The following is a 12,093-nucleotide window of genomic DNA, read 5'->3' as shown; positions in this document are numbered from 1 at the left end:
TCCAGTTAATATACTTTGGGAATGGCACATATTTAATACAGGGAACGGCACAGTCTACGGCTCAATGCCTGTACAGGAAAATGGTGAACAAAAATGAGCTGATCTGCAGACAGACATATTGTTCATTCTAAAACCTATCGTCTTACGCAGAGGTAATTGTTACTGAAATGCTCTGGGTGATTACTCTTAGTTCTTGCTATGCATTTATGCTGCTGATCAAGAGGCTCTTATGTAGAAAATGGAAGAATGGAAGAGAAGGTGACAGAAGGAAGAAGGTGGAGGAGGCAAATACCTTGGAGAAATCTAGAGAGAAGTACAAAAGAGCTAACACAGTAATAACACAGAGTCTTGAATGATTATGCTATCACTTTCCAATCTATCATATTAATTCTGTAACAAAGCAGTCTTCCTCATGGGCAAATGGCTTTGCCACAGAATTGTGATGAGGCACTGGGCAACTTCCTTAGCTACAGAGGCAGCAGTAGCAGCAGGTCATACAGCTTTGACACTGAAAGCTATAAGCCACATTGCGCTGCCATGGAATATCCTAAGCTCTTGAAACCCATGTTGTGCTGATGCAGCCTTTCCCATCCACATCTTTCCCTTGCTGGCTGGGAATGATAGCACCATGTAGCCCAACATATCTGGAGGCAGTGGTGCAGATACACATCATGGCAGCCCTTAGCCACCCAGCCCAAGGAGAATACCAAATGCAGGCAGCTGTTTTGATTAGTTTACATCTCCCCAGAGTCTTCTGGGTCTTCATAGCCCATTCAAGACCAGGCCACCCCAAAATTCTTTGCATTACAACAGGAAGCAATATATTATTGCTGGGGGAGGGGGAATAGTCCCCCCCCCTCCGCCACTGCCAGCTACTGTAAGGATTGTAGTTAAGCTCAGAAGGAACAGGGAATTCTGAGAGGGGGTGGCAAATGACATCAGAATCCCTGCAAATCAAAAAGTGCCAGTGCTGCGACCCTGTGAGCCCTGGCTGGAGGGCACCAGGCTGGAGAAGGTGGTGCTGATGGTTGCCCTCCATGTTTCAAGGTTGAGGAAGGAGGATTCCCCGCCCCCTCTTCACTCTTCTGTTCTCATCAGAGCCAAGATCATGTAACTCTGCACCAGGGCAGGATCTACACTACTGCTTATAATGGTTATGACAACTGTTCAGGACACATTACATATACCATTTTCAAACCATTTTAAAGTGTTATATTCTGCTTGGTGTAGATCAGGCCCTGTTTGCCATAAGATGCAGCAAGGACAAATACAGTGGTGGTAAGTAAAACGCCGGGCATTTTGATGCAGACGGAATGGGAAGCTCATAGCACAAGTCAACAAGTCCCAGAAAAGCATCATGTACAGAATTTTCTCAACAGTGAAAAGTAGCTGATCCTAAGCTTTAAAATTGGAGGTGCAGAAATTACATGGCATAGAAACACACTCAGCCCTGCTGAAGATATATTCATGAACACAACATGCCACACATAGTATTACTCAGATTCTGTTGCTGTAGTCTGGGAAAGCTGGTTGACATGTGTGTTGAATGTGCAACACAGGAGGAGATCGAACTAAGGCTGGCCTAGTTCTCACCAAGGTGGTAAAAATAAGGGCCTCGTGAGATTGCGTGCTCCCTATACAATCAATCCATGCAATTGATCCATGCATGTTCCCCATACAATCAACCCATGCAATCAATTCATGGAATCCCAGGAAATGGAAAACTAGTATGTCAGGGTGCTGGCTTTGCTAGAGGGATCTCTCTCGCTGTCTGTGTCTGTCTCTCTGGAGGATCATTCATTCTCTCTACAGAGGAACATTCAATCAATCTCATGAGCCCCCAGCCACATTCTGAAGGGGAACCCCTGGCCTCTACTACCTTAGTGACAATTAGGCTTGAACTTCAGTGCCTAAAGATAGTCCTTGATATTTATACCAAACCTCTGCAACTCATATCTCGTTTGACAACAGTGCACAGTCAAACTATGGAATTCGCTACCACAAGGTGTAGTGATGGCCACCAATTTGGATACCTTTAAAAGCAGGTTTGATAAATTCCTGGAGGAGAAGGCTATCAATGGTTACTAACCCTGATGGTTATGTGCTACCTCCATTATCAGAGGCAGTAAGCCTGTATACACCAGTTCCTGAGGAACATGGTTGGGAGGTGCTGTAGCACTGTGTCCTGCTTGTTCATCCCTAGCCAATGGCTGGTTGCCCACTGTGTGAACAGAGTGCTGGACTAGATTGACCCTCGGTCCAGCATGGCACTTATGTTCTTATGACTGCTATGACATAATGTGGCTGGACTAAAGCCAACGCTACACAATATACTTAGGTGCATCTGCCTATCTTTTCCTTTTAATCATGCACTACATTTATATCCTGCTTTTCCCCCAGGAGCTCAAGAAAGTGTAGCTGCTTCCTCCCAACCTACACAACAACTCTGTGAGGTTGGTTATCAGAACACCGAGCCAGCTTTGTGGCTGAGCAGGAATTTGAACCTATGATAGCTGTAGCTCAGTGATAGAGCTACAGGTAGGGCCATAGATCCTCAACATCTTTAGGTAGGGCTGGAGAAACTCTTGCCTGAAACTCTGGAGAGCTGCTGCCAGTCAGTGTTGACAATACTGGGCTACATGGACCAATGGCCTGACTCCATATAAGTCAGCTTCCTGTGTTTGCAACCTAGTCCAATATTCTACCCACTCTCCCACTGTGGCTTTATATTAACCCATTCATTCATACAGGGCCATTCAGAGTACATGGTTCCATACTGGATATTTTGTAACATTGGCATCAATGCACTAGTGTATCAATCTATATCTCTGTCTACCTAGCCCAGTCGCATAGAGTTGCGTTCACCCTAAATGATCAAGTTCACAGTCAGGGAGTTCTCCTAGATCTGGCTTTGTTACTGAAAACCAAGGTAGCCTCTGTGGCAAGGAGTGCCTTTCATCAGTTTAGGCTGGTGAGCCACAGTGGTCCTGCCATGACATGGACCGATGTGCCCACATCAGACAGCCGAGCAGGGGGAGTGGCGAACTGGGCCACAACCCCACCAGAAGGGCCCACCACCACCACCACCTCCTGCCGCTTTTATGCAGAAGCTCACTTTCCTGCTGTGGCACTTCCCACAGTGAGAGAATGGGTGGCAGGGCTCTCTGGAGCACCTGTGCACCTACCCATCATGGGCCTCCCACCTTCCTGACTGCAGCTGTGGCTGGACCCTGAAAGAATGCACCCAAACTATTGCAACAGTTTGGGCAGGTGCCACAAGAATTTGAGAAAGCTCTCCCGGGCCACGGGTGAGTTCACGAAAGAGCCTCACAGTCAGGAAGGGGTGCAAATCAGCGTGTATCTCATTTCAGGGAGCAAGATAAGTTGGGTCAGGCCTGGTGGCCTGTCCATGATGGAAATAACTGGCAAACCCCTATATTCTGTTGTAGCTCAACATTGCCATCTTTTCTGGGATTTTCAGAACGCCTGAATAAACATGCACCCTGGCTTTGTGCATCCAGAAGATAATCCCTTTCCCACAAAACTGTAGGCATGTGAAGCCAGTCAGCTCTTTGGATATATATGCTCAGTGTTATTAAGCAGGTAGACCTAGCATATAAATATTTTCTAGTTGGCTGCCTAGACCACTGACATCAGAAATGGGCATCCAATCAGGAGGCCAAAGATGCACTCTCTCTGACCATCTTCTCTGCAACTCACTCTGCAAATGCTCTGATACCCATGACTCTTCTCAAATAAACCCTGTTCAGACAACATGCTAATCCACAGTACTTAAGTATTTTGAGATAAACATTGTGGTGTAGTGTGTCATGTGAACCATGACTTAGCATGTCGTGTAAACTGTTCCTGACCATCATGCTACATAACCATAGTTTAAACATGCTCACTAACAATTTGCTGCAAAAGGCTTAGTGTCCTAACCATGGCTTAGCGTATTGTTTGAGCAGGCCCATTGATAACATCTAACTAGCTAAGTCAGACTAATGTTATTGATTTTATTTGGAATTTTGCATGTGTGGTTGTTTCCTTCAACTTTTCTTTTCTTTTTTAACCCCTTTCCCCAAATAAACTGCTTTTTATAACTTGCCATTTGGCTGGGTTGTTTTAAAAGGGAATATCTCACTAAAATATTCTCCATGTGCAAGACCGCATGGTTGCTAAGCTACCCATAGTGCTCTTAGGAGATTTCACAAGGTTTTATTAAGTTTTCTGTTTGGGGGGATTTCAGCAAGAAAGCCGAAAAGGCCTTACAGGGACATAGACTTCTCAATTCCCGGGGTGGGGGGAGGCATGGGGCTAAACCTGGGCAAGGGGGCTGTGCTTGTTTGTTTACATTTATATATGTATATATTTCTATTTATATTTCTGGAAATGCTCCTTCATCAATGGATCCTAGAGTGTTTAAAGCCAAATTAAAATAACAAGTACTCAACAAAAACATTATACTTTAATTACAATATTATGATAGTTTATACCATCCAAATTGAAGCCCAAGGTAAAAATCAACAAACTCTTTTAATGGATTTAAATAAATTTATTATAACTAACCAGAGGGAGCACTGAAGGGTAGATAACTAAATAAAGCACCAAGCAGAAGAAATACATTCAGGATATGCACTTCTAGGCCCCCAGCTATACGGAGGCACTTTGGCACAGGGAGGCACCTTGCACCCACATTTGCCTTCCTTCCCGGGGGTTGTCCATATGGCTGTTTACTGTGCTAAAAATGTGCATTTTCACATCTTAGGACAGATTCTTTTTTAAAAAATTACAGATGATGCAGCCACAAATGCGAAGCCATCCAAGGGCAAACCCTGGAAAATCCACTCCAAGAAATTCAGGCATTTACCCCAACTTTTTTGGGCAGTGGAGGCAGATCCGCAGCTGTTAAAAAGCCAATTTTAAAAAAAAAACATAAAAAGGGGGGGGAGAGGAGAGGAACAGTGCCATTCCTCCCCCCTTTTTTATTTTATGCTTTAAATCTGTGGAGTGCCACAGAAACAAATATAAATTTGGGAGGACTGGGCAACCTCCAACCTATTTGGGAGGACCGGGCAACCCCCATGCGGAGCTGCACAGATTTGGCTGTTTACGTTTAAAAAGGGGGGGAGGGATGGCCCCGTTCCTTTCCTTCCCCCCCCCCCCGGTTCCTTCTTTTAACTTTTTTTAAAGTGTCTGAATACGTGGAGGACCGAGCAACCTCTGGGAGAAATCACACCTGACTTCCTTCCTGTGCAACCCCTGGGAAGGAAGGCAAAGGCGGGTGCAAGGTGCCTCACAGGGGAGGTGGAAGTCTTCTGGGACAGCTATGCTAGCTGTACCATCAGGCAATGCCACCACAGTAATCGGAACCTGAGGGGTGTAATGGCGCTTCAACAAGGTAGGAGAAATGGATGCTTCATATGGAGAAATTGCAAGCGGGGATTTAAAATGCTCTACTGTAAGCATGCTCTGCTAAGAAGAGCAAAAAAACGCTTCAAAAAACTAATGCGAAACACAAAATGGCAGCTGCAGTGAGCGTATCAATCAGTAGTCCAGAGCAGCCCTAAAGCCTACAGTGGCCCTGCCTAGTTAGGCAACTCTGTAGTGGAAGCTCTATGCCTTAACCCCTTAACCATGCTCCCTTAACCGCAGACACATGTCAGATGACACCGTTAGCCATGGTTAGTGCCGCTAACCATGTTGCATAACTTGGTTAGTGAGCCTAACCACAATGTTGTTAACAGGGCAGATGGCTAGGGAAAACGTGTGTCAGACAACACCGTAAACCATGGTTAAGCATTCCATTTTGTGGCTAAGCAGCATGGTTTAGCGTGTCATCTGAACAGGGCCAGAAACTTTTATTTCTGTCTTTTGCACATAGGAGTCTTATATTGAGTCAGACAGACCATTAGCCCATCGAGCTCTGACTGACAGCGGATCTCCAGGGTTTTCCGCCCTACCTGGAGATGCCAGGGATTGAACCTGGGACCTTTTGCATGCAAAGCATGTGCTCTATCACAGAGCTCTATGCAGACAAGCAGCAGGAGAGAGACGCAAGTGTTTTTTAAGTGGCAAGTGTGAAATCAGTTTGAGTCCATGGTGAGTCCAACATTAATGCTGCTTGAATGAGTAATACTGGGAAAGGATCCAAACTTTATTAACTTGTATTCTCTCACACACACTCTGTACCCTTGGCAATAGATGTCATAAACTAGCAATAATCCACGCTCATCTTCTCAACATCACTCTTGATGAATGAAAAACTGTAACTTGTTCTCTAAAGTCCATGTTTTAATTGAGTCAACAATTAAACTATCCGATCAAACCAAGATTTTTTTAAAGACACTAGCAATATTTTTGAAAATGGACTTTTTAAATTTCACACATGCTATCCAGGCCTTCACACAATCATACCGTAGACCTATAGGCATGTACTCTTTTCTTGAATAAATAATTGTGGGCAATGGAACATCAGAAAAGTATGAATCTACAACGCCCAGTGGTGGTATAAACTGCCAGCATATATTAGAATATATTACAAACCTTTCCAAATGTGTTGGTATAAAAAGATTACAAATATTAAGTTGCAATACGGTAAAAGATTGGATGTAAAAGGATGCAAGATGGAGATGGAAAATGGAGTGCCCCTGCTTATTGCACATGAAAACAATATCCAGTAGAAAAGTTACAGGCCTGCAGCAGCCTCAGTGTGATGCTGATAAAACTCAGTTTCATTTTTCTTTACCACTGACAGCAATATTGGGGTGGGGTGGGGGGTGGACTGCAAGCAGAGAAAGGAGGCGATTTTTTTAAAAAAAATGTTCAAAGCATTTTAATGTATCATTGCAATGCAGTAGTATTATTTTAGCCATTCGCCATAAATTAGAATTTATCCTGTCATATCCACATGTTGAACATAACAGAGCATTTGACATAACAAAATATCATGATAAGTGAAGCTATCCAATGTCAAGATGCCTGCCAGACCTGGGGAATCGTAAGGACATGGTACAAGGCAACTCGGAAGCCTCAGCCCCACCTTATATAAATCTCAAATATCTCACAGCAGTCTACAATATGTTTGCTGTTGACTGATTGATTTACTTATTACATTTATATACTGCCCCATAGCCGAAGCGCTCTGGGCGGTTTACAAAAGTTAAAACAGTGAACATTTAGAAAGAGTCTCAAGGTGTGAGCTGGTAAAGAGTAACTAATGTAAGCCAAGATGGTGAGCCTAGTAACAGTGAAGTTGATGATGCCAAGTTGCTGGCAAGCTGGGAGAGAGGCAGACAGTCTCCTCAATACAAAGTCAAGATAGGCTTGGGAGGAAAACACGGATTCATCTAATAGTAAAGGCCTAGGAATTTGTCCAGGATCAGGTCCTAAGAAGTTGTAAATGATTGCCTGGTACAAGCACTTACAAGTGTGGCAACAGCCTTCATGGGTACAGGATAGGTACTGTACGTGTCCCTCAGCTACACCGCGAACATCATGTGACCTATGATATGGGAGCTCCGTGTATATAGATGTGATGGCCTGGTTCACATGAAATTTAACCTTAAAAGGGGGAAGGTGAGCATGTTTTGGCCTCTGTATAGGAGCATCTGCATCACAAATTCTGGAATATGATTGGAGGAGCAGAAGACATGGGCCTGATTCTCCACCATTTGAAGGCTAGATCTACACTACTGCTTTATAGCAGTATTGAAGTACACCGATAACTCATGGGATACAATCACATTCCATATACTGTTTTCATAGTGTCATTTCCTGCATTTTATTCCACATTCGTAATGATTTGACACAAGGTGTAGATCTGGCCGAAGACTGTTGTTGCTCAGGTCAATGTCTGAGTCTGGCCTAGGGTCAACATGAAAAATATAGTCGGCTTGCATGGCTCCTAATTCAGGTGCATTCAGCCCCCCTTCTGAGGGAGTGGGATCCCCAGACAAGATAACCCTTCTGGGATCTGCTCTACCACAACCACCCCCTCCCAGCCCAGAGCCTCGCCTGCATTTTCATCTGTAGTCCTCCGTCTGGACTTCACTGACATTCAGCACTATGGATCAGCTAGGATGGCTACTTACAGATAGCCCCCAAAAGAGGAAATTCATTACAAAAAAGAGGACCATAAAATTACATAAAATTGACATCTGCTACTCTAAATTTGCATAAAATTGACATATGCTAACCTAATTTTGAAATGATTACTATGACTTACATAGAAATACAGTACATCTCTCCATAGCTCAATCTATCGTCCGTGGGTAACTTCAAGGGCCCCGCTTTATCATGCTGGCTGGGTTATGCTGGGAATTGTAGGACTTTTTTCTGTCTAAACATGCATAGGTTTGCATCCTAAATTACTCTTTTTCTTTAAACCAGGCTTGGACTGAACTGCCCTTCAAATGCAGGACATCTTCAAATAGAGGAATGCTATCTGTCAATCGGAACACATTACCACCCTAGGTTTCTCCTGAATCACCAAAGGGATTTGGCTAAGTGGGATCAAAAACTGGGATTAGATTACTACTGTTCTACCTCATGGGGTTTATCCCTCAGCGTGTTCTTACCCCATGTGAGGTTCTTTTTTGTGGCCAAAGAACGTAACTTTGAGTTTAGTTACTTTCAGTAATATTACTCAGCACAAGTTCAATGGCTTCAATACCATTTCAGTGCTGTTTTTTCTATGTTCCACTTTTCTTCTACCCTAAGTTAATTTCATTTGCCATAGGTGTTACTGCAATCATTTATGCAAACAAAACTATGGTATAGTTCCGGCAGCAGAGTTGGATGGGTGGAAAAATGAGGTAAATATGTGGATAGGAAAGGGGGATTAAAGGCACAAGCCTATGCCTGTTTAGACAGTGAAAGTCCTACAACTTCCAGCATTCTCAAGCCACCTTGACTGGCTGGGGCATGCTGGGAATTGTAGGACTTTTTGCTGTCTTATTAGGCATAGGCTTGTGTGGAATGTTTTTTGTCATCACTCTCATTGATGCTTTCTGTTCAGTTTGTCAATATGTAATGTGGACAGCTAATATGTGTACATTGCATTGGATCAAAGGGTTAATAGGGGAAGAAGAAAAATGTAAAACAGCACTGCTATGAAGCAACATCCAGAAGAGCAAAAGGGCACTGGAAAAACATTGAAACAATGCAAACGCTTGGCAAATTAAGTATTCAGCCCCCTTCCTCGCCCAAGAATTTGTTTGGCAGTGTTAAATATGCTACTTTTGAATGGAATATCAAAAGAAGAAAGTGTTTGCTGCAGTCCTACTTAACATCTACATCATGGGTGGCCCACCTGAGTACCAATAATCATAACACCCAGCTCCATAATTACAGCTTCCAGCTAGCAGCAAGGGCTTCACAGGTATGAAGCACATGTACTCAGGTGTGTCATTACGTACAAATATGTGGACTGATGTATTACCTACAAAATCCAGGTAACGTTAAAGCACAGAATCTCTGCTTCTTACTGTTTGATAGAGCATTCAGGGGGCAGAAGGGATTGTTTCAGTTCATCATTCCAACATTATATTTGATACTGCTATGTTTAAGGAAAAGTACATATGCAAAAAGAACATCTGTATTACACAGATGTTATATACTCTTATTTACTGTACATCTCATATATATATATATATATATATATATATATATATATACACACACACACACACACACACACACACACACAACTGTATAATTATATACTATTGATTAAATATACTATTGAGGTGTATATATAGTACTCTCCTATTTGATGGCTTTCTAAACAAATAAATAGGGGGAAACAAACTTGAGAACCCTTAGGAGTAAAAACATCATCAATCCAAACAAGGTTTTAACAAGCACAGGTCCTGCTTATTTCTTTGAGTGCTTCTGTGCTAATCCAGCCACTGTTCTTCTTCTAACACCTTTTGCTCTAAGTGATTGTCCAACATGCAACATGTTCTTTCAGCCCCATCGTTTTAGTCCTCAGCAGAAAGCTGCTTCAAATGTTAGAAAGAATCTATCTAAGTTGCACTGGTCAAGCAGGATGTATGTGGGGGGACAATTCTAATAAGCAAGGAAGACCTCTGCACCATTTCTCAACCTCACAGTATATGGGGTGACAGAACCATATATGGACCATATTTTTTGCCCTCCCTACCCCTACCAAAGCAGCTAAAAGCAGGTGAGGTCCTGCCCTACAGAACAAAAAGCAGGGTTGGGGTGGGTTGGAGAGAGAGAGAGAGAGAAAAAAGTGGTTGTCAACACACAGCACCCATCAATGATCAATGATTCTTCAGCCTGATAGCAAATAAACAAGGTGAAATTCAACCCTATTGCTAGCCGAAAGCTATTTTGCTATCACCTTTGCTGTTACATTAGTGTATTGCAGCTGATAGAAGCTTGCCAGTTTATCAAAAAGAAACAAGTAGATCCCAGGCCAGGGAAAGATGGTAACAAGACGACAGCTATACGTGCTACAGCTATTGTACACTCCCCTACACCTCTTCAAAAGAGTACAAAAGGTTAGTCACTCATTTGCCTCTGGCTGCTGTGTGACTGTCATTCACTTCACTTTACAAAGCACACACTGCAACCTCAACACCCAAGAGCATACTGGGAGGCAGCACTTGGCTTTACCACTGTCAGATATTGACCTTTTATGATATATCTATTGCTATATAGGGAGAACCTAACTTTATAGATGTAATTACTTTTTTAAAAGGAACCTAAAACTTGATAAACCTTGAAAAAGAAACCCCTTTGTTGGATTATTTGTATAATTTTACTTACATCCATGTTGCTAGCTAGAACAGAAAATGTTACCAGAATTATTGGGGGTGGGGTGATGCAGGGGTTGAAATGGCTTTTGTTGCAAGATGTACTGTAATGACATATTAGCATTCTCAAAGGAACATCACAGTGAGCTTTTTCCCCTCTCACAGCTCCGTGGACGTTTTGCAAAGCCCTCATCAGAAAATCGGTCACAGTTTTCTCCTTACCTGACTTGTCACCCTAAATTTACCCACAGATCATCTAATGCCAATTTTTCAAATGAACTTTATAGCACCTTCTTGCAAGTCATAATTAAACATGCAGCGTTTCCTTGCGCTTGGCCCTGGGGAAACCACCTCGGTGGAAGACAGGGAAATATAAGCACATCTCTAGGAACTTTCTCACCGCTGGCATTACAACCAAGAAGTGAGAAAAGCCGACAAGAGGGGAACAAACAGGTAATCTAACATTGACAGTCCAAGCGAAATGCCAAAGGGTCTGTGTAGGTAATGAAGGAAAGTACCTGCCTAAAGTCAAGTCTGGTTTTATAAGACAGCTGCAAGAGGTTTTAAGCTTCTCTAATGAACAGGCAGCAATCAATTTAGGAATCACCTCGCATCATTTCCCAATCTAATAGTGTATGTGTGTGTGTAGGGGGGAGATGTTAATGGATGTGATGCACAATACCTGTCATAACTCCACCGACTGTAAGACATGGTCCTGTTTCCACTCACGCCATCCATTCTCTGCAGCTCAGCACTTGCCTGCACTCTCCTGCAGTCTGCCTGGTTGTCGAATGAGAAGGGCAGCTGAAAGAGTTGTTGTTCTCCCCAAAATAAATAAAAAATAAAAAATGGAGACACCTGTCTCTGAAAACCCAGACCAATCGGAAGGATGCTGCACGAGACCTCTAAGCAGAGAAAGGTGCGGCTAGAATTAAATGCACAGCAACCAATTTAGTAGAGCTTCACAATCAAAGGAATGTACCATTGTCTTTTCAAGAGCAGGGGGTTCCTCCTGAGCTGTGATCCATACATTCTGCACCAATATCTGGAATATAATTTCAGCTGTTTGTGTGGGAAAGCAATATTTAGTCAGAAGACAATAGGCATATGCCAATGTGTTTTAAGGCCGTTGTATAATTCTGCAGCAATTGATTGGAGGGATGCATCTCCTGCTACAGTGTGCCTTTGTTATTTATCCCTGTTTCCACAGATACAGCTCCATCTCTTTTACATCACTTTTCACTGGCCAATTGAAAAGTCCCTAGATCTTTCAAACACTGTCTTCAGATAGACATGCAATAATGAAGTC

General features: G+C 43.0%; 1 protein-coding gene across 3 annotated transcripts in view; it reads right to left on the bottom strand.

Moving 5' to 3' along the window:
- Positions 1–11,698, bottom strand: part of TUB (TUB bipartite transcription factor) — a 149,269-nt gene extending 137,571 nt beyond the window's left edge. For all 3 annotated transcript variants that reach the window (XM_063117244.1, XM_063117245.1, XM_063117246.1), the window contains exon 1: positions 11,467–11,698. In XM_063117244.1, the coding sequence (XP_062973314.1) occupies positions 11,467–11,522 (56 nt within the window). In that variant the 5' untranslated portion in view covers positions 11,523–11,698. The remainder of the gene's footprint in view (positions 1–11,466) is intronic.
- Between the last annotated feature and the right edge of the window lie 395 nt (positions 11,699–12,093).

The sequence above is a fragment of the Elgaria multicarinata genome, chromosome 2 (genome assembly GCF_023053635.1).
Source record: "Elgaria multicarinata webbii isolate HBS135686 ecotype San Diego chromosome 2, rElgMul1.1.pri, whole genome shotgun sequence".
Taxonomy (NCBI): Eukaryota; Metazoa; Chordata; class Lepidosauria; order Squamata; family Anguidae; genus Elgaria; species Elgaria multicarinata.
The sequence above is the reverse complement of the archived record's forward strand: the minus strand, read 5'-3'. Positions and strand labels throughout refer to the sequence as shown.